Source organism: Telmatherina bonti, assembly GCF_933228915.1.
Source record: "Telmatherina bonti genome assembly, chromosome: 17".
Taxonomy (NCBI): Eukaryota; Metazoa; Chordata; class Actinopteri; order Atheriniformes; family Telmatherinidae; genus Telmatherina; species Telmatherina bonti.
This window is the reverse complement of record NC_136615.1, coordinates 30558668-30582684: the sequence shown is the minus strand read 5'-3', so window position 1 is coordinate 30582684 and position 24017 is coordinate 30558668. Positions and strand designations below refer to the sequence as shown.

The 24017-nt window shown below is 41.1% G+C and overlaps 1 protein-coding gene across 1 annotated transcript; it reads right to left on the bottom strand.

The window, feature by feature from the left end:
- Positions 1-67: 67 nt before the first annotated feature.
- On the bottom strand, positions 68-10686 carry LOC306768296 (complement component C7-like). Its single transcript, XM_079256599.1, has 18 exons — positions 10630-10686; positions 10483-10535; positions 10215-10290; positions 8754-8895; positions 8503-8647; positions 8238-8376; positions 7473-7601; positions 7131-7374; positions 6901-7014; positions 6604-6770; positions 5136-5364; positions 4786-4957; positions 4484-4571; positions 4248-4380; positions 3960-4151; positions 901-997; positions 644-822; positions 68-497 (listed from the first exon to the last, which is right to left on the bottom strand). The coding sequence occupies exons 1-18, from the start codon at positions 10633-10635 to the stop codon at positions 319-321; spliced, it is 2484 nt and encodes an 827-aa protein (XP_079112725.1). The 5' UTR covers positions 10636-10686; the 3' UTR covers positions 68-318.
- Between the last annotated feature and the right edge of the window lie 13331 nt (positions 10687-24017).

Below are 24017 nucleotides of genomic sequence, written 5' to 3'. Positions count from 1 at the left end.
TAAAACTGCTAAATAAAATAAAAAGAAAATAAAGAAAAATTGTTAATCTTCTAAAAAATTATGTTGCGTCTATTTTATGATATTAAGAACTTAATAATTAATACATGTTAACAATGTAGAAACGTCACACCTTATATGAAGCAAGACCAGGACAGGAATTTTTCACAAAAACATGTATTATTTTCTTCAGCAAAACAGTCTGTAAGAAAGCAGCTTATTCATTAATTCTCTCTGACAAACATGAAACATTTTAGAAAAGAAAAGTCGAAACTCAAAACTATTTACAGAGAAAACAACATCAATAAATTAATATTCTTCTTACTGGGAGCAAGCCTCTAAGCTGACGACAGTGAGGTGTTCACCAGCACACCGCCTGGCCCCCATCTCACATTCAGTCATGGTAACCATGGCACCGCCATCACCGGGATTGACACAAAGGGGGGTGGAGTCTCCAGGGCATTCTGCCGCATCCTGGCAGATGCATTTTCTTGCCGACTCTACAGTAGAAATATACATATTAAAATAAATATACATCAACAGTCTCATAAGTTAAAACACTTTTCCATTTTTGGAAGCTGCTGTTGCTTTAATCACAATAATATTTAGGAATAAGAAAACGTTATAATAAGTAAATCAGTCTCACCTTGGCAGACTGTCCCTGGCTTGCAGTCATCACATGACTTAAACGTCACTTCTGGCCAGTTACAGTCCCTGTCGCTGGCCACTGCGATGCTCCGTCCTCCACACTGGAAGGCTCCAATCTTGCAAACGTCTAATAAAAGGTGTCTTCGGCCAATCCTGGCACACAACGGCAGAGAAGGCCTAAAAAGAGAAATGTTGATGTCTTTAAAATATTACAGTCCTGTGAAGGCAAAATAAGATTTTTGAAATCATACTCACCCGCACTGAAATGGCATTTTGCAAACACACTCTCGTTTTCCCATACTCTCCCACAATTTACATGTCTGGCCGCCAAGAAGAGGGGGAAGGGTGGGTGCTTCGAAGAAAACACAGGGAGCAGATGAGTGTTTGTTCACAGCACAGAAACTATAGCCAATCATAGAATAACCAAACAAAAACCTTGCACACTCAAAGCTAGGAAGATAAAATAACATTAAAGCCAGTGTTTCCAGATGGTAAAATGAAACTTTTTCTTAGCAAATGTGAAAAAAAACTTTAAAAAAGTGGAAAATTTACCTATCCTTGTCATCATAAATAAAGTAGTAAAAGACATGTTTAATTACCAAATGCTTCAGCTAAATGTGCTAACATGTATGTACATTACATTCTGATGCTGCCAATTGATACCACAAAGAATTTGTTGGGAATGACTGTTTTAAGTTTGGATCCATAAAATACAGCAAGCTCTCATTGGCAGCCATGTCCACAAGAAGCAGCCAAAGAAAAGCCATGTACCGTATTTATCTGCAATTTCGTTTCAACCTCTTATTTGTACTATACAGTTGTGTTGTTAAATTTAGCTTCCAAATTATCTGGTTGTCAGATCAGCCTGCGGGCAAAACGAGTGGATTGAGACTCTTCCGCATTAAGCCCCGCCTCCCGCCACCGCACTACATCGAGAGCGCGCACCGCAACTGCTTTCGCCGTCATTGTAACATCTCATAAACAGAAGAATTAGGCTCATATGAACTCAATAAAAAAACAAAATACAATGTCAACACATAGCATACAGCCCTACATGTTGGAACCTGAATCAGACCCTGAAAACAAAGTGGAAAACAGCAACCCACAGCAACGAATGCAGCAGGATGTCTCTCTTTGGTAAACTCACCAGCCATCGTTGGAAATAAACTTTATCCCACGTTTTCCACCCGCCTGATGTATTTGTACATGCCTTTGTTAACCAGTAGAAGGTAACCAATCACCGAACCTTATCCCCCGGGACGTCACAAGGATTTCCAAGTAGAAAAAACTCTCTAAAACGACGCGTTTTTCATCGCCATGGAAACCGAACGGAGAGAGTGCTGGAACTCAAACTCAAACATGCGTTTAGGTGATAAAAAACAGTGCCGTTCACATGTCTGATGAGGATTCAACACTGTAACACTGTAGAAAGCTCAGAAAACTCCAAATACCATAATAGCAACCCTTTAAAGATGTCCTATGGCTCCACTTCCTTCTCTGTTGGTGTCAACAGAGGGATGACCGGTAAAATGGAGATATAGCTGGGCTAAACAGTTCCCACAAAAGTGTCGGTGTGATCAAAGCTTCCAAAGCGCAAGCAAAGAAGAGGATCATCGACATCAGTTTTCTCTGATTATTACCAAAAAAAAGCACTGTGGAAAGCAGTGAAGCTTTTCAAAGTCAGCAACAGTTTTGGGATTAAACGACACACTGAATGTGAAACTGAATTAAAACAGCATGACTAGCTCAGCGTAGCTATAGTTGGTTATTTCTGACCCTTCCTACTTCCTGTTTGGCTTTGTCGCCTCCTCATGGGGTCACCAAAGCAAATCCCCTCATGTGCCGCATTCACATGTTTATGTTGGTACATGTTTTGCGCCCTTCCTTTCTGTATTTATCCGGACTCAGGGCTGACATGTGCCCCCCTTGCAGGGCTGCAATGTACTGCCAACAAGGGACAATCAAGACAACCAAGACAGCTAAAACAACTGTTAACTGGTAACTAATTATTAATAACTAACCACAATACAACCATGGATAAGTAAAAAGTGTAGAATCAAGCGGACCATTGAAAAATAAATATATATAGATAATAACAAAACTAACAATTCAAAGTATGCCTAGATTATTCCTAACAGATGTTTTTTCTCCCCTAGACCTCATATTATTTTATTTTAGAGGTTATAATGTCACAGATAATGTCTGTGATCACCCTCATACCACTGTATTTTCTCATATATTCTTCAGCTCACTATCAATGGCCTGTTCATTTTCTTTTCATTTTTTTGTCTCATCTATGTGTAAAAATAAATGCCTGCTGCTGCTGCTGTTGTCCCGCAATCTGGATGATTACCAGAATTATTTTCTGTCAAACAGACCTTTTAGTATGAAATACTACATTTACAGAAAAAATATACGGATGCAAGGATATGAACATTTTGACCAATACCACTGTCCGATAATAATATGGTTGTTATGGTCGATAACTGATACATAGTGATATAATTTGTCTCTAAAGGTTATGATGTTTAAATTCTGTACAGAATGAAAGTTGGTGTTAGCAACGTTAGCAGCATTAGCAGTATTAGCAGCATTGGCAGCGTTAGCAGTGTTAACAACTTTAGCAGGGTTAGCAGCATGAGCAGCATTGGCAACATTAGCAGTGTTAGCAGCATGAGCAGCATTGGCAGCATTAGCAGTGTTAGCAGCATCAGCAGTGTTAGCAATGTTAGCAGTGTTAGCAGCATTAGCAGCATTAGCTTCCTGCTACTTTTTGTGAACTCTTGGATGATGGTTTTTTCAGATGAAGAATGGACGTCCTCCTCACATTACTCATAATAAAAAAAAAAAAACAGACCGCTAACACTGCTTTAGTTAAACTGCTGCATTACTATCATGTCACATTCCCAAACAAACGCTGCATGGGCCCAACTATCTCCTGGCACACATACACAAACAGCTGGAAATAAATATTGGTTAATATCGGCCTAGTTTTACTTATTGGCCTGATACTGATAATAATAATGCTAACATCTGCCGATACCGATATTAACTCTAATGTATTGAGCATGTGTACATAAATGTTAACATAGTAGCAGAGGTGGCAATTCCTGGTCCAGAAAGTAAAAGTCCAGTCCGGCAGCTGTTCCGACCAGTCACCAAATTAGCTGAATTTAATGATACAGTTTATTTGCCAGGTAAACAAGTTAGTGAAAACACCTGTTCTGCATTTACAGATCCAAAAAACATGGCAGGACTTTTACTTTCTGGACCAGGAATTGCCATCTCTGCATAGTAGTTAGTAGTATTGGTACCTGGAATACAATGGATGTCATTAGGAGCAGGAGACCACTGCAGACTGGGATTGCACATAATCTCAGACACATCACTGTCCAGCAAAAACCCCTCAGGACAGGACAGAGACACACTTTCTCCTATTCTAAATTCCTCCTTGAAGGGCATGGCCGTAACTAAACTGTCGACTTGAGGAATCCCACATGTGGACCCTAGAACCAGAAAAGTAAGTTTAGTAAGCAGACATTATGCCACTGTTTGGTGGATGAAAAAGAAAAAAAAATGTTGATTTTGAGAAGAGGACGTACTTATACAAACCATGGATCCCATGCTCCACATCTGGTTATCATTGCATGTGGCTAAAGAGTTTCCAACAAGGTAATACCCCCCTATGCAGGAGTACTCCACTGTGTTTCCAACCAAATAAAAATCTCTGGGATTCTAAACAAACAAAAAAACCTTTACAAATATGTTTCCAGTCATTAGAAAGATTGTAAGCCTCATTTGAGTACAAATGATTAATACCACATGAGTACAAGCTCACCTGAATATACCCATTATTTAGGTTGGGAGGACGTCCACAGATTTTCGGTGGAGTTACAGAAATACCGAAACACTGAGGCTCCATCATCCTGAGTGGAAAATGTTTGAAATATAATTAAATAAATAGTACAGACATCTTCTGGCTGTTAAAAATAAGGTTTGGATTGGAGTTGGCAGAATGATTTTTAAGGACAAGTGAGCATAATGAAACTATTGAGACCAGAAATTTCCTACTTTGAAGAAAATCTCCAAAGCTCAAGTCGGGGTCAAGCAAGAGAGAGCACTTAGTGTTGGTATCCTTACTTTAAATATTCAATCTCTAGTTCCTCACAAGGTTTCTCCTCATCTCGTGGTCCAATGCAATGGTTGCCGCCACTTCTCGGTGCAGGGTTGTTGCAGCTTCGGGTCCTTGTTCTCTTTCCTCCAGAGCAGGATCCCCATGAGGACCAGCAGTTCCAGTTGCCATGGATCACTCCTGCAAAAGAGGACAGGAGGATATTCTCATTTTTCTCCTGTCTTCTCTATGAAGACTATTCTTCTATGGACTGTCCCAACATAGTTGCTAGTTTTAAGCTAAACAGATGTTCAGAATCTGATCACTAACTGGCTTCAAATTACCCCCATTAGTGTGAAGTTTTGTTCAGTTTTTTTACCCGGTTGTTCTCCAATCACAGTTCCAATCTCGCAGGCTGGTCCTGATGTTCCAGGGTGGCAAACGCAGCGACACTCGGTGCCAGTAAGCAGCGGCTGGCCATTGTTCTGGCAGGGCCGGCAGTGGCAGGGATGTTCCACTGCCAGGTACTCCTCTGTGGCCCTTTTTAGGTACAGCTTCTTCAGACCTGCACACGGCACCTCCTTCACAAGCTCATATAGAGGTCGCAGCTGGAGAACAAGTTCACACTTCATCAACATGCTTTTGGAAAAGCAGTGGGAAAATAATGTGCTGAAACTTTCCCATCAAATATTGTGGTAGATGTATGATTTGGTGGGACACTTAAAAAAAGGACATTGTACTGTAAAAGATTTAAAAAATGCTTTAGACTTAGAAACAGGTTCAAGTCTTCTCTAAATCTAACCTAGTTTTGGTCAGCTAGGTAGCTAGCTGAATGGCTTGCCTTTTTTTTTTTTTTTTTTTTTTTTTTAATAAAATAGAGAATGACTATAAACATGCAAACCCACAAGAGGATGCATGAGAGTATTTTGCCAAGTTGCATCAAATAAATGGGAAGCAAAAATGCCTTGGGGGTGAGGGTGATAGCACAGGCAACAGTCAGAGTGGATGTAATTCATTGGCAGAAGTAGTTGAAAAATTAAAAAAAAAACAACTGCAGTAAACATCCACAGGAGGACAGTGTGGAGAGTTCATCTTAAGGAGTTATTTTTTGTTTCTGAGAATCTGAAGACTTTAATATTTAAAATCTAATTGTTTGCAGACTAAACCTGTAAGGTACTGGTAAGTTAGTCCATTTTAATCTTGTCCTTATAAGTTACCCACCACCCACCCAACAACACCACCACCAATATGAATCAAGTTGTCATCCAGACTTCTTTATAAAACACAGAAACCTGTTGAGTTAGCTTCTCATTCTTGTTCTTTTTTCCATGCGGTTCACATGTGCTTACACATGTGTTTTCAAAACATTTCAGAATGTGAAAAATATATGAATTATGTTGAAAGAACATGTGAATATCATGTGAATCCATGTACTTGACATATGTGGATCACATGTTAAGACCATAAAAACATGTGAATTACATGTGGTTCCTATATAAATTATTCATTAAGAGTATGCTAATCACGTTTGAAGATCATATAAACCACATTTAGATAACATGTGGTTCACATGTGAAGAACATGCGAATAAAATGTGGTTAACATGTGGATCACATGTTGTTTACATGTGAAGAAAATACAAATAAAATGTGGTTAACACATGTGAATAATGTGCTTTACATGTAAAGAACATACAAATAAAATCTAATTAACATGTGGATTACGTTCGGTTTCGATATATGTAATTCACATGTGAACAACATGTGATTTGCATGTGATTTACATGTGAACATGTTTGCACATGTAGAAAAGTAGTTCACAAATTGGTTGCATGTTTTGACTGTTACCTTCTGGTCGATGACATCAGGGAAGTCTTTGACAGATGAGGCCCACTCGCTGTAGATCTGTCCGTTAGCTTCTGGGTTTTCCAGATCCAGAACAGACAGAGCAGCAATGAAAGCTGGATCTCCTCCAAACACTTTGACCTTAATGGGCATTTTGCCTCTGCTTGAACCTAAGGACAAAAAAAAAAAAAAAATCAAGACTGCTTTTGGCCAAGTTTGATTTAATTTATTAACTTATTCTGTTGACTCCTGGCTCTCAAAGGGGAGTTTTATAATCTAAATATGAAAACATTTACTTACTGTGGCTGGACTCCAGAACTTTTTTAATTTTTTCACAGGTGATCTTAACTCTCTTAAAAAAGAGAAAGCGCTTGACCTTTTTCCAACACCTCTGGTACTCTATATCTGTTGTACCTTTAACGAAACAAGACAGAAACACAATAAACATTCCAATGCAATGTTTCAATTTAATGTGTCAAACCAAGTTTTTTGGGCATTATTTTAATAATAGTCACATAAAATGTTCATACTAGAAGATGAGAGTGCTTCATGATCAAACTCCAACAAGCCTTGGTATTCGCCTCCAAGCGAACCCTCTGAGAGGTAATGTGTGCCGTAAGTCTGCAACAGCTTGCTGTAGGCTGAGTAATCGTATGTGAGGGGCAGTGAGGACAAGGCCTTCCAGAAGTTTTCAGACAAAGTCAGGTACTCAGGGGCCGAGTTTTGAAACTGGGCCAGCTTCACTTTGTTCTTCAGGATTATTAGTCTATGGGCCTGGATGACAGATATAAAAAGACTGGAATGTGATTTTCGGACAAGTATTAACCAAAGTAATGAGCTTAACAAAAAAGTGGGTTAAAAAACATAATCACCTCATTATTTTCGATTTCTTTATGAAACGTACGGCGATCATGCCCAAATAGGGCGTTGGATTGGATGTGCTGCATGTAGGACCAGGCATTCTCGTAAGACTCATCACTTTCATCATTGTCTACTTGCACCTGTGGTACAGAAACAAGGTAACATGTTAATGTTTTCATTGATAGCCGCTTTTGATTCTCTGTTTAGTCTGACGGTGCATTCACACCAGGATAGTCCAATAGTCCAGTTTGGGACTCAGTTCTGTTGGCCATCCAATATTCCTCCACCAAGAACTACTCAAACAAATTAAACAATTTAAATAATATGTTCAGCTATAAACCAGAGGTGGCACTGGACCAAAAATTACTGAAAGAAGAAAAAAAAATTGTCTATTTGTTACTGCAGGACACTTTGGCTTTTAGTACCGACCTACTTATCCACCTACATCAGATACTGGCAGTCTGAGGTTGATCACATTTCTTTCAAAATCTTTCCCAAATTTTCCACATCTGAACTTTTACTCTGGTCTAGAGCTGCCACATGCACTTATATTCTGGTTGTGTTTACCCACGATGCAATGTCATTTGTTTTGTAGTCTGCTTCCTGTATTCAGTTAACTTGAAGCAGACCAAGACCTGCATGTGTAAAGCATTTTTAATAATCTGTGAGAATTTCAGTGAGACACTTCTCATCTTGTCTTGGGTAGAAAAGGAAGTAAACATCATGTTGTACATCAACAATTCTGAAATGATGAAAGAATTTGTTGTTCGACCCACCTCAAAGCTGTATCTGAGAATGTTTTGTGGCAGTCTATATGTCATTTTATGGTCCCCGCTATAGGCCTTCCTGCATTGTCCTCCAAAACTCAGAGTGTTGATCACACCTGCTTTCAGTTTCCCTGTTAGCACGTCGTACCTGAGAGGCACAGCACCAAAAAAAAAAGGCTATTTATGACGCATTCTCCATCCTGAATTCAAACAGACTTGAAACAGTAATGAATATTCACTTATTTCCATCCCTTTGGCCGAAGTGGGACCTTACCCTCTGCCCGTGAAGTCAGAGTTGGGAGGTGTTGTCTGAAGATCACATGAGTACTGGCTGTCATCTCGGTTACAGCTTCGCTCATCCAGTCCATCCTCACAGTCATGGTCACCGTTACACACCAGAGTCTGGCTGATACACCGACCTGAATCAGTGTTTAGTTTTATTTAAACATTGCAAGAGAGAGCAGTCAGAAATGAAGCCATAGCAACAATGTTGGGTATTATCCGTTTACTGTTATTACAACATACCAGAAGTACAGCGAAATCTGCCTCCACAGCCTGTTTCCAGGGGACAGGCCTTTTCTGGGACACATGATTGTGTTTCACTTACTTCTCCTGAACATGGCAACCCACCAAACTGAGCAAACACCTCAACATGACGAGTTCGCACCTGAAAAAGAAGAATCCAGCAGCAAAATTAAGACAATTGATTGTCCTTAACAGGTTCAGTGTTATACAACCTATACAACCTCACCACATCTAGTGGTGAGGTTGTATATTTCAACACAACAGTTCTCTTTCTTGTTTCATTGTGATTTTAGTGGTTAGCACTGCAGCCTTACAAGAAGGTTTCTGGCTTGAGCCTCAGCTTGGGGGAGCTTTGAACAGTGGCTTTTCCTTTCTGTGCTGTGTGCATATTCCACCTGTACTTGGGTATGTTCTCTCCAGGTACATCGGCTTCCCCCCATCATCCAAAGACATACATGTGAGGTTAATTGATCACTCTAAATTCTCCCTGTGAGCTTGAATGGTTGTTTGGGCCTGTGATGGACTGATTACTTGTCCAGGATGTACCCCGCCTCTCACCTGATGATTGCTGGGATAGGTTACCTTTTCCCCATGACCGTTAACCATATAAGCCAAATGTATCCCATTTGATGCATACAGTTTCTGAGACATTTAGTCTCACTTTGTGGTAGAAACTTTACTCAAAACCTTGTTGTACACCATAAAATACTGGTTCCTTTGCCCCTGGTGGACACAAGAAATCAGAAGACCACACCACAATCATTTTGACCTATCATATAGTAATAAAGAGCAAAGATACCCCAAAAAAAAATTTTTCAGATTTTGTTAAAGGGTCAAATAAAGATTTCAGATTTAAATAATTTAACTTCTCTGCCCAGTGGTGCTAAAGTTGGGCTTTAAAGGGTTCATTGGTGAAGAAAATTAATAAATGAATCTGATTTTACCCTGGAAGCATAGTTATGAAAATACTCTATTTCTGTCAATGCAGGGGTGCTCAAGTCCAGTCTGGGATCTACCATCCTTCAAATTCTAGGTGCAACTTTCTTCAACACACCTGAATCAAATAGCTGAATTCCTCTTCTGCATGTCATCCAACTCTGCACAGGTCTGGTAACAAAATATTCATTTGATTCAGGTGTAGGCCTATGCTCAAACCTGCAATGTTTTTGCTGCGATTGCTAACCACTGTTCATGAGTTTGACATTATCTTGGGGAAATAAACTGAATTTGGGCATGTAGGCCTTGTCACAGCAGTGAACGTAATCCACCAAAAACAACTTTATTCTTCTTATTTATGATGTTGCTGCTAGTCTTCCTGCTTTACGTTTAGAGGATGATGTTGCATGAGCCCTTTAATTTATCATTTATAAACAGTTTGGCTGTCATGTGAAGCTCTTGGTCACAAAAACCAATCTTGGGGAGTGTGGCTCAAATATTTTGAGAACCACTGCTCTAACGTACCTTTGTTCTGGTGCAGCCATCGCACTCGGACCAGTCTCCATAAGGTCCCCATCTGCAGTTTACTACCAGCTGACAGCTGAAAGGAGGAGAGATGACTTATTATCACAAAACGATCATGAGATACTTCTCAAGATGAAATACTGTTTTCTGACTCAAAACTTCATAGAATAACACCGCAAGCATTTAAAAACTGTCAAAATAAGAGCTTTCTGACTAAATCAGAAGATAAAAAATGCATATTTAGCTGACACTGCTGTAAGATGCCTACCAGAGTGGCGACACAAAGGCTAGTGACAACACCAAAGTGGCAGTCAAATCGAGCTGTGAATGAGAAGAAATAGGCTTTACTAAGTTGCCACTATCACCACACAATATTCATGACAAAAACGCTGTGAATGAATTTTAAGGGTATTACCGTCATGATGTGCTGCTCAGAGTTCAGTCTTCTCAGCTTGTCCTGCACTGTAACAGACCAGGCAATATAATGGGCTGAATGACAGGGGAGGGGGGGTGGAAATTTTCAGCAGAGTCCAGGAATTCCCTTAGTTTCAGCCTACTTTGTGCTGCCTTGTTTGCAGGCTGAGTCATAAACAAAGACCAAGTGTTCTGTTCCACAGCTTCAGTCCTCTCAGAGCTTTGTTTTGTTCTTGTATTTGTCCCAGACAGGAGTATGCTTCCAGTAAACAGTTTATACTTTGTGTGCTCTCTGGCACACCAAACACAGTATTACCAGACAAGACCCTATTTGGAGAATGATGAGAATACTTGTGTCACAAGTGTTTACTTTGTATGACAAGCTTGCAACGCATGACTGGGCCAAAGTTTGAAACAATATATGCTCTTTATTTGAGCACGTTTGACCTGGTTGCGGGGGTGTCACACTCCAGTCCTCAAGGGTTGGTATCCGGCGGGTTTTTGTTGTTTCCCTTTACCAACACATGGAGACAACAAAAACCAGCAGGGCACCGGAGTTTGACACCTGTGCCTTAAGGTGAGTGAAAATGCAGCCAAAATCCAAAGAAACACTGTAAATTCTGCAGCAGTACTACTCAAGGCCACTTTGCAAGACTGCAAGAAAGTCTAGCAGCTTGGAAGCTAAATTAAGACCTTTCCATATTGCTGTCCACTTCCTTGTTGATTGATTGATTGATTGATTGATTGATTGATTGATTGGTTTAGTTTATTTCAGGGTCATGCACGGAAGTACCTAGCCAACACGTGTTTACAAGACGCTGTACAATATAAGTTTAGATCAGGGGTAACCAATTCTGGTCCTTGAGAGCTACCATCTTGCAGGTTTTAGTGTTTTGCTGGTACAACACTTGATTCAAATGCAAAAGCCCCCACTTTCTTGTTAATGAGTCATTAATTTGGGTCAGGTGTGTTGCAGCAGGGAAACTCTAAAACCTGCAAGATGGTAGCCAATGAGGACCAGAGTTGGCGACCTTTGGTCTAGACAATTCAAAGATGACAAACAGGAACAAGTCTCATAGTATCTATTAGCTTGTACAACAGTTACAACATCAGAATATACACATATGGGCCATTCTACCAAATTCGTGCAAATTGCTGTCCCACAATAAAAAATCTATTTAACAAAACAATTAAGAATTCAGACCTCATTAAACACAAGATTGTGACTAGATATCAATTAAGCTAAATATGTACAAAATCTTCAATTATGATTCCTAGGTACTTTTTATTAGGAAGTAATTGTCCAAATCTATAAGCCCTAAATTTCAATCCATGAAAAGATTTCCTAAAAGAACATTGTCATTTTTTCCAACGATGTATTTTAAAATATATGTTTGGTTTATTTTACACACAATGTAAATTTTTTAGATTAATTTAGATTTATTTTTTAAATTACAAAAACACACTTTTAAAAACTGCTGTCCCACACTTTCATGGAACAACCGTAACTGTAACAGTCATTTTACCACATGGGTGGAGCCTTGTTTTAGCTACACACTTGAATTTCTGAACAGAAAGTGACACTGCATCCCTGTCCTTTATAGTGGAATGGTGAGTGATTACCTCTCATCATCTTTGAGTGAATGTGTTACAAAGTCTAAAAATCTGTTAATTACATTAATAATTGTCACAACCATGCACATATTATCTGCAAGTAAGTATACCTTTGGAGGCTCACAGCAGAATATTTTGTTTTATTGTGTGTACAACTGTTCAAAGATCATTTGCTAGCCATTTATTTGTTAGCATGTTTGAGTTATGCTAGCAACTCGCTAAAAATGTCACAACCGTAACAGTCACAACCGTAACAAATTGTAACTTTACGGTTGTGACATAAATCATTACGGTAGTGACAACATGTAATGTTCTGCATATATAAGGCAATGTTTGGTCATTATTATTACATTATACTCTTAATACTGGTCCAGGCACGTCCCCAATTTCAATGCCTCTGATTACCAAATTGTACCTACACGAAGAGGTCTGGGAAAAAGGTAGCACATTGGCTAACGTGAGAGTCTGGGAGCCCCAAATGTCTCTCAGGATACGGATTGGCACTTGATCCTCTGGATTTCTTGTGAAGAAAACTAAGCCACTGAAAACAAATAGCGAGAAACATGAGTCAGTGGAGATTGTCATATCCAAGTCAACATCTCTGCAGCAAGTAGGCGCTTGAACCAATCCAAAACCTTTTGGTTGTTTTTGTTTTTTTCTTTTCAACGCCAAGCAGTCAGCGATGACGTGACCTGGTTTGCGGCAATAGAAACATTCTCTAACAGGAACTTTGACTGGCAAAGTGTATAGTTTAGAGCGAGTGCGGGTTTTCTCTGCACCCATCTGGGTCACAGAATGAGTGTGGGTTTTCTCCTCACTGACGGGCATTGATATGTTGTGCATTAGCACATATTCTTCTGCTAGAAGAGCGACCGAAGAAAGTGTTGGCCCTTTCTGTTCCTTTAAATACAAGACAATGCGTTCTAGAATACAATTCTTGAACTCTTCCACCAACATTAGTTCCCGTAATGACTCAAACTCAGTAATCTTAGAGACAGCTCACCATTTATCAAAGAGAACACTCTTCTCTCAAGCAAAGTCATTGCAAATTTGCAGATTTTCTGGTGATAAGCTTCAGGTACAAGTTCACTAGCTTGCAACACAGCGGACTTTCCTCTCCAATATTCAAAGGCTGTCTTTTAACTGAAACTGTAGTCGAACCAAGTGCACTTTCAGCCGAGCCCCATCATGGGCTCCAGTAATCAAGGATGAAGAGAGGGGTCATACTGAGGAAGAGTAACCGGTGTTCCTCCCCATTCATCTTCCCCGATACCATCTTCACCAGCTGCTTTAGGAGACTGAAGAATCACTTCCTCTTAAGGGTCACTCCTAGCCAGATTGCATCCTCACCCAGCACACTCAACACCCCATACTCTTCAAACTGTGCCACCAAAAGAACTTTAATCTCATTATTAGTAGCCTGCCTCAGAATTTGCAGGTTGTAATGACTTACAATTTGCAAGAGATCAGCTTTGTGACAGCCATCAAGCACAAAACACATTCTGATGTGTGTATATTTGTTTTAGATGTTTGAATGTCATGTTGCAGTGAATGCACTGCTATGTTGACATAATGCAAAATAAATCACTCTTTAATAGTAATCACCTCATTTTATATTATTATTACAAAAATGTAAAAATCACATTTCAATGCAGGTTATGGGTTATTATTAAGCAATACGGTTGAGGGAAATATGATACAACCTTGCAAACAAAATACTGTTGTCAGGACAAAAACAATGCCGTCAATACCGTAACATTGAGTGTTTTTAAAATAAAATAAGATTTGAGTCATTAGATAACATTTTAAGATAACTATTGGTTAAATGTACATTCAATGTAATAACAGCATAATTTTACAAAAAAGATTGCATTTAAGTTTTGACGAGTCTTCGAAAAATAAACTTTAAACTTTGTTTAAAAAATCATTTTAATTGTATCATTTTAATTGTTTTAGGTGTAAAAACCCTTCAGAATAAATTACTAAAAAAAAACTTTTACATGTTGTAGTGACACAAAATATTAACAGCTTAATATAATGGTTTTTTTTTCAGTAGTGATGCATTTCAGGAGCAGGGAAACATTTCAAGAACGGACAAACGTTAATATATGAAATGTGATTGCGCCTTTAGCCCTATGATGGACCGCAAGCTGTCCAGGGTGTACCCTCCCTTTCGCCAAAAGACTGCTGAGATAGGTTTCAGCTTTCCCTGGACCCTTGATTGGACTAACTGCTTAGGAAGATTAATTAATGAATGAATGATTGCGCCTTTACTAGATATGTACCATTGAAATATGGTGGAATATGTGTATGGACAAGGTATTTTGGGGAAAAAAAAAACAACTTTTGAAAATGTGTTTCCAACTCTGAACTTTTTATGAATTTGGTAGAATTGCCCATTTATATTCTGAACTATGTATATATACATATATACATAACATCCACACTTTTTCAATAAAACCAGCTAAGAGATTAATTTCCTCCTTGAAAAAACAATGCAAAATGTCATATTATGATACCAAAAACAAATCTGGTTTCTTCCTTTGACCTTTTCCAAACTGAGATTTCCTCAGATCATCATACACATTGACACTAGAGCAAAAAAAAAAAAAAGAAGCTCATCTTCAACAACTGATTGATGACGCATTGATACACTTGTTCAGATAAAGTTAGGACGTTCAGCCAGGCGAAAAATATCCCAGAAAAATCCATTCTTACTTCATTTGAGGGAACCGTGAGTCAGCAAAAGATACAACCACCTGAGGCCTTGTGGTGTTTACTGTGTTACATCATGCAGCGTTGTCATGCCTGCACCCTGTACATAGTTAGACATGGTAGCCATCTAGTGTCTAGTTTGGAGATATAACTTTAAAGGGCTCCGAATGTCTCAACCTTCCACTTATTTTTCCTCATTTATCCTCACAATCAACCCAGCAGTTCATCAACAGGGTTGAATAACATTCTTTGTTGCCATTCTTTCTCACAACACCCAGACATTCCTGCACTGAACATGCCAAACAATGACAAGATTCTACAGCAGCAATAACTTGAGGTGAACATTTTCAGTCTCTTGTGGAGGAATTTTGGTCGACTGATATTGCTATGACTTTGTATCATTTAGTCTGCAGCATTCATTTATGCACAGTTTGGTTAGAAAAGCTCTACTGAACTACTGGCTGCTAATTCAGTATCTATCTTGCATCCTACCTTCACTCTGAGCTCTCTCCAGCCATTAAAGTCAGTGTGATTTTAACTCTTTTCTCATCTCTTGCTTTGTCAAGGCCTTAAACACCGGGAACGATGCGAGTAATGACACAAACTTGCAAAAGATTCTGAGGTGAATTATCAATGTTTCTGTCTACACACAGCAAGTGTGATGCGAAATTGTGAATAAATGATGAAAATTCAAAAACAAGCTGGCAAGGTGGAAACCACATCAAGTGCTGCAAAAGAAAAGACAAAAAGAGGCACTGGATGCATCCTGGGTACAAGAAATCTTAAAGATGCTCGGCCATGATACGAAGTTTGAATTAAATAGAAGCGAAAGTGACACCTGCATAGCCAGTGACACAACCAGTGAGCTGTCAGTCAACATGCCGTCCCTGATTGGTCGATTATATATCTTTCGGATGCTAATATTAATAAAAAATTACTTCAGTTTAAAAAATATACCGTTTATTTCAAGCTGGACTTTTTAAAAACATGATCATGTTATTCTACCTTTGCTCGAAAAAGGTGAGCTCTGCACCGAAAGGAGTGCCTGTACTTCCTATCTTTTGGCAACATAATGGGAATCAGATGTGCTCACTCAAGTGATGGAGGTTTCTCCAGGTGTCCTGGTCACAGAAGAAGTCATGAAGCATGTTGGAGACAACAGAAGTTGGTTTGCCTTGCTTGGCATCCTCTGGTTTCCACAGTTCTTAAACTGAATCTTCCCCCTCTGTTCTCTGAGTCATCAGTTTTCATCTTGTCCTGATCCAGGTGAGAGCAACAAGTCTCCAGGGTGTCCATCCAGGCAGCCCTTCTCCATGAGCAGCAAGTTGCGTTTTTCATTCACCTGTTACAGAGCGATGTCAAGGTGAATTTCTGTTTTAAGTCCATACTTTTCCTAGGATCACACTGTAGATATCTTCCAGCATGCAATTCTGAGTGTTAGCTCCATCAATAGTGTAGCTAGCAGTCACTTTGCTTGGCCTTGGTGGCATGTCAGCTGCAGATGAAGGGGTCGCCACAGTGACTCTCTGCACAAGTAAATTGGCACACGTTTTATGCCGAATGCCCTCCCTGACGCAAACCTCTGCATTTATCCAGGTTTCAGAGAACAATTATGTCCTCAGAGCTGTAGGGCTGATTTGAACTGCAGACCGTCAGGTCACAACACAAGCGCCCCTACCTTAGCCACTTCCACCCCCTCTGCAGAGCCGTGGTGAAAAGAGGACTAAACTCTCAAAAGGGCCCAAGTTTAGGTTGAAACAAAAGATAAATTAGTAGGTTTATGATACATTCATTCATTTTCCGAACCGCTTATTCCAATTCAGGGTCGCGGGGAAGCTGGAGCCTATCCCAGCTGGCTTTGGGCGACAGGCAGGGTACACCCTGGACAGCTCGCCAGTCCATCGCAGGGCCACACACAGAGAGATGAACAACCACACTCATGCTCACACTCACTCTTAGGGGCAATTTAGAGTGACCAATTAACCTAACATACATGTCTTTGGATGGTGGGAGGAAGCTGGAGTACCTGGAGAGAACCCACACAAACACGGGGAGAACATGCAAACTCCACACAGAAAGGCCACTGACCAAACCAGCCAAGGATTGAACCAGCGACCTTCTTGCTGTGAGGCCACAGTGCTAACCACTGCGCCACCGTGCAGCCCGTTTATGATACATTTATCATGAATTATTAGGACCGTATTTCGCCTTGTTGCCTTCAGGCTCTTGGGGCACTGGGGCCTGTAATGTCTGTCCCGGGCAGGCAGTGCTTGGAAAAGTCCATTTTTCCTGCAGTCTGTGCCCCCTGACTGAGGTGGCCTCTGGCTGAGGCCTCCCTCTGCCACCTCCTGGTTGAACACTGGGCTGATTTCAGGGTGGGGTGGTTGGGGTCTATGCTCATGGGTGGCTGCTATTCAGCCATGTCTCTGGGACCTTCTGGCCTGCGTCTGACCTTTGTGTAAAAGGGCGTTGCGTTGGCATGATCACTCTTTTTCAAACACTTCTTCATGCTGAGTCATTGTGTTGTCCTGTAGGTTTATGGAAGAAACAGTTTATTTTCAGCTTGTTCCTTAATTGTGCTCTTGACAATTTGTTGACTTGTTCTTTGTTATGTTTCTGTACAGGTGTAGCAGATGAAGTAGAATCTGTGACTGGATTGCTTTGTTTCCAGTGTGGAGTATTTCTGTCTCCCTTTAGTTTTCTGTCTTTTATTCTTTTCTTTTCTGTTCTCTTTGAAACTGTTTTTTTATCCCTTCTATTCCCTCCAGTCATGTCCAGCAGTACTATGTACAGTAAATTCTATAAAACCAACATGTATTCAAAATAAAACAAAAATTCTCCTCTTGGCAAAGCAAATTTGCTCAGCAGAACACAGCAAGAGAATCATTCTGCTGCTTTGATGCTCGATAAGACAAGGTAAAAAATAAAATAAAATTCAGCACGCTGCTTCTGCATGTTGGCTTAGTTTTTTGTAAAAATCAATCATGCACATAGGAAAAACACTGTTAATGATTAGCAATAAGGACATAGAAATGCTTGGAGAGAGAAAGAAGAGAGTAACGGAGGATGACCAAGTGCATTAGTCTCCCAGCAACCTGGACCTATAGCAGGATGACTAAAAGATGGTTCAATCTCGACTGAGTCAGCAGCTTTAGTCCTGAAATGTGGTTAGCTTAGCATGAACAGCTTCTGGCCAAACTGGAAGCATTTAACAGCCTAGGAACAAACTTATTCCCCCAGGAGTTGGAGGCGATCAAAATCCCTCTTAATCCTGTAGCTCAGGAGGAGGAGCCATTGTCACTGAGTTAGAATGTTGCTGCTTTGATTCATCAACTACCCCCAGATTACTTGCTGAAGATTCTTTTGGAAGGAAGCTAACCCCACATGTTAATTTTCCAACTTTTACAAAGACTAAACATGCCATTGCTTGATTAATTGATAATCAGATGTCACTTTTACTGCTTATCGGGGCTGTCCAAAGTTGGTCCTCAAGGGCCGTTGCAGGTTTTTGATGTATCCCTGTTCCAACCAAGCAGCAACTTCCAGCAGTTAAAAGTGAAGCCAATGCACAACTGACAAAAGTTGCTGAGATTCAGTTCATCTCTTTAGAAACCTACAGATGAAGTCATGGCGATATAGTCATGGAGATATGCAGTTTATAGTTGCAATATCTCCTCCCTGAGCCGCCACCTCATTGGGGTGCAGGGGTTTGTGTGTCCTGAAGATCCAAGCAGCTATGTTGTTGGGGGCCTTGTACTTTTGGTAGGGTCACCCATGGCAATCAGATGTCTAGGGGAAGGACCAGACTAAGTGCGACTCAAAGACCCCTATGATGACTGCGACCATGGGCGGAAATGTTCCCTTGCCTAGAGGCGGGTCATTGGATGGTGAGTCCCGTGGGACTCACCATCTGAGGGACGAGCCGTAGGGGTTGGGTGCAATGTGAGCTGGGTAGCAGCAAGAGGCAGGGACCCTGGCGGTTCAATCCTCGGCTACAGAAACTGGCTCTAGGGACGTGGAACGTCACCTTTCTGGTGGGGAAGGAGCCTGAGCTAGTGCGCGAGGTTGAGCGGTCCAGATATAGTTGGACTCACCTTGACACATGACTTGGACTCTGGAACCAGTACCCTCGAGAGGGGCTGGACCTTCTTCCACTCTAGAGCTGCTCATGGTGAGAGGCGCCAAGCAGGTGTGGGCATTCTCATCAGCCCCCAGCTTGGTGCCTGTACGTTGGGGTTTACCCCGGTGGATGAAAGAGTAGTTTTCCTCATCCTTCGGCTGGGGGGACGGGTCATGACTTCTTCTCTGTGCTTATGTACTGAACAGCAGTTCAGAGTACCTACCCTTCCTGGAGTCCTTGGAGGGAGTGTTTTAGAGCGTTCCCTCTGGGAACTCCCTTGTTCAATGCTCACACGGACAATGACAGTGAGACCTGGAGGGGAGTGATTGGGAGGCATGGTCCCCGCACTCTGAACGCAAATTGTGTTTTATTATTGAATTACTGTGCTCATCATGGATTGTCCATAATTAACACCATGTTTGAACATAAGAGTATCCATGTATGCACTTAGCATCAATACTCTTTGGGCCGTAGTTCGATGATCGATTTTGTAATTGTATAGTAGGACCTACAGCCACATGCCTTGGACACTTGGGTGAAGAAGGGGGCAGAACTGTCAACTGATCACCACCTGGTGGTGAGTTGACTCAGGTGGTGGGGGAGGAAGCCGGTCAGATCTGGCAGACCCAAACATGTTGTGAGGGTATGCTGGGAATGTCTGGCAGAGTCCCCTGTCAGAGCAAGCTTCAACTCCCACCTTCAGCAGAGCTTCAACCATATCCTGAGTGAGGCGGGGGACATTGAGTCCGAATGGGCTGTGCCTCCATTGTTGAAGTGGCCAGCCAGAGAAGTGGCCGTAAGGTCGTTGGTGCCTGTCATGATAGTAATCCCAGAACTTGTTGGTGGACACCAGCAGTAAAGGCTTCTGTCAAGCTGAAGAATGAGTCCTATCAGGCCTTCTTGGCCTGTGGAGGCATGTGGAGTTTGTTTTATTTTGATCAGTTTTGGATCTTTGAAAATCAGAGTAACAGCAAGTCTTACAAAACAAAAAACAAGAAAAGAGGACCTGGAAGGATGCCTCTCCAACACAATCATCGCACTCTAGCTGCATAACACCCTCCTGGCATTTTTCTGTGGGTGTTTGCTGCATCCACTTCCTGTCTGTTCTTCCAGGGAGCAGACCTGTTTCCAGCTCCAGCAGCCGTTCGACTGTGACGTCATATTATTGATCATCACAATGAGCATGATAATTTGTGGTAACAATTAGCTAAGCAAATTGCTGTTAAGGTTTCTAACACTACTTGTATGTTAATTGCTTCCATGTTACTCTTGTTCCTCCACATTTATGTCCCTGGTCTGGAGAGTTAAAATTGTGCTTTCCTTCCTTGTAGCATTGTCTATCGGATAAATTAATTATTCACGTTTTCTGGATGCCTCTGCGCCTTTAATGTTTTATTTGTGGATGAATCATTTTCTTTCCAGCCTGTTACGTTTCCGTGCGGGTTCTTCTCAGCAACAAACCGCTCTGTCGCCGAAGCTGTTATGACGGTAAACGTGCTGACTGAAGCTTTGTGGTATCTTCTGCCCCTTTTGCAGGTTCCTTGTCACTCTTAGGAGTGTTTTGTGAAATATTGCTCTGTTCGCTTATATTTAGCCAAAATTTTTGTGTACCGGCTCAGGACGTGCATTGTGTGTTGGTATATCTGACATAGATTTTTCCTTGTTTGGTTTAGGTTTTCCAACCATCCCATATCTGACTGTGATTCTCCTTCTCCTGAGGGGTACTCCTGTCCTACTAATATGGTTTGGGTGTGTGGTGTTAAATCTTATTTTTATCTTCCTAGAGACCGGTGCGGTACGTGTTATCTGACTCATCTCATTTCCCAACTTCGTGTCCTTCTGAACTTGTCTGAGTTCCAGGCCGCTGCTTGTTACGAAGGAGTTGTCGGTCCGACCCCTGAACTGGGGCTCTTGGTGTGATGACACTGCAGACTGGAATGACTTTAGCTTTGGTTATTGTTTGGGGTCTTATTACACTTAGGACTTGTGTTAGGTTAAGTCGCCAATTTTCATTTCTTCACTGGTGTTTAGTTTTGCTTTATTTAGCTATTGCTCTAGTGTTGTGGAGTTATTTTATTTCTTTTGGGGTCCCGGTGAGTTTGATCAAAGTCTAAAATTTGCTCCTCTGTGCCGTTAGACACACGCAGATGCACAGACATCACCTTCTTTTCTTTCTGTCCATCCAGACACCCGTGGGAAAACACTGCTACAGATAAGCACACACACACACCCTGACATATACAGATTGTGTTTTTTGTTTTGATAGTGCTTGTTCTTTGACATAAAATTTCTCCTGTTTGGTGATCTATATGAAACAGGTTCCATTATGATCAGAAGAGTGGTATTGTTATGGAAATTTTATGTTTTAACTTAGGTTTTCATATATTTTATAATCCTTAGCATATATGAATTTCTGATGGTTGTTGTGTAGGTCTGAAGACATCATGCTGAACTTAAGAACTTAAGGTTAGTTACACAGTGTCTGCTTATTCTCCTGACAGACATAGCAATGTCTAGAGGCCCTGAGGTGTTTGCATTCAGACAGCTGGGATCTGATTAACTAGAACACTCTGAAGAGTGTTACAGCTTATAAAAGACCATGCTTGTTTAGAATAACATAGATTTAGGGAAGGCAATTGATGCCCTTATACGAGTGTAAAAGGATGGTTTAGTCTGGAACTCATAGCATTTTTAGACTTTTTCAGGCCCTGTCACAAGTCATTGCAAGTTGCAATTTGTATTACTCTGTTATTTCTTATTTTCTATTCAATAAACTTTGTAATCTTTTTCACTTCAAAACCAGACTCCTCATCATTGACAGACTTCTTTCCACAACATCTACAAGAACCGGAGCTGGACACACCCAGCCTACATGGAGTTATGGGAATTTTACGAAAAAGTGTAGAATGGTCATTTCACTGATTATTTGCACAAGTTTGAGATCAAGATTTTTAGTCCTTCCTCCCTTACCAACAGAAGAGGGAGGAAGCTTGAAACTCACCTGATGGCAAGAAATTTGTCTTAAAACTGCAACTGTTACTCCTTTATTTAAAAAAAAACAAACAAAAAAAAACAAAAAAACAAAAAAACCTGGTTTATATTCCACCAATTTCAATAATCTTCGCCCCTTCCCTTCATTTCCAAAACCCCTTGAAAAATCACTTGTCATTTGTGTCGTCTCTCCCGAAAAATACAAAAATGGGCAAAGAGGTGGAGCTGAGAGGGGGCTGTGAGAGTGTCATGGATGGTTGACATCTATCAAACTCTGACCTGCCTGCAGCTAAGAGCTAACTGAGCTAACCTGGAGATAACAGGAGCTAACCAGCTAACTGAGGTAAGTGAGCTAAAGCTAAATCACACCGTTAAACGGCTAAAACTGCAGTTGGTCTACGCTCTGCCTGTTTGAAATGGGATATCGGGTACCTGTCAATCAAAAGGACACGCCCCTAAATATGCAGAATTATAAGATGAAATTACTTCTTAACGGAGGTGCTAGAGAAGAATTCACTTCCCCAACAGTTGTCATGAAGGTAAACCTGACCTAATAAACTTTTTAAAAATTTGGCTGCACAGTGGCGTAGTGGTTAGCACTGTGTGTAGCACAGCAAGAAGGTTACTGGTTTGAGCCTCGACTGGGAGGGAGGCTCGAACAATGGCCTTTCTGTGTTGAGTTTGCAGGCTCTCCCGTGTATGCATGGGTTCTCTCCAGATACTCTGGTTCCTCCCACCATCCAAAGACATGCATGTTAGGTTAATTGGTTACTCCAAATTGTCCCCAGAAGTGAGTGTGAATGGTTGCTCATCTCTCTGGGAGGCCCTGTGATGGACTGGCGACCTCCTTAATGTGTACCCTACCCTGCCTCCTGCTCAAAGATTGCCTGGATGGGCTCCAGCTTCCCCACAACCCGTAATTAATAGAAGTGGTTTGGATAATGAATGAATGTTTTTTTGTACCAGGCTGTAAACAAGTTTATTTCTGCTGTGAAGTTGGTCTGTTTAACATTGGAGTCTATTGGGACTTGCCCTGTTTTGGAGCCTCTCATGGATGAGGCAACTTTTGTCTCTTCCTCATTGGCTTCCATTTTAACAGCCGGAGGTTGCTGATTAATAAAGATGTGCCTTTTGACCTTACAACCCTGATTTCCTGACTGGTGGCACAGTAACATTTACTCTCCACCTTTCTGAAGCCGTCGCTGCCCTGCAGCATCCAGAAGCTGAGAAACTGCACATCACAACTTTTTCTTCTGGGATGTTGCAACTGGGTTTTGCTTTGAACACTGCATCGCTGTGTAGTGAGACATGTACGCAACACCAACAATAATCACAAATCCATCCTGGCCACCCCACTGGAAAATTCCTGGCCACTGGTTAGTACTCATGTCCTACTAAAAGCATGACTCTGACATTATCTCAGGGAAAGAAGCTGATGTTGGCCATGTAGGTGCCTCGTTACAATGGTGAACTAAATCCACTAAAAACCAAGTTATCCTCCTGATTTATGATACTTCTGTCAGTTTCCCAGCTTTATATTTACAGGATGCTGCAGTCTGAGAACCACTATCAGTGAACCCTTTAAACACTTTTTTTTTTTTTCAAATTCCACCTGGTTCTGTATTTATATAACAAAGCAATACGATAAACTTTAAAACAAATTTTACATTATTTCACAAGTGAACCAGAGGGGGGGGGGGGGGGGGGGGGGGGAAATGCGTCACCCTGAGGCTCTCTGAGGCAGAAGAAATGAATCCAGGTGGATGGATGTCAGCTATTTGCACATGATACCTCAGCAGGAACATGGGGACAGTTTCAGACCAGTCCCTGGTCACGTCGGGCACAATTTAAACCCACTGATTCAGTAGCTTCTATCTGTGTGTGTGTGTGTGTGTGCTATGCAAAGCATGAGGAGAATGTGTGGGTTGTCCATAAAGGGTGGTCTGACG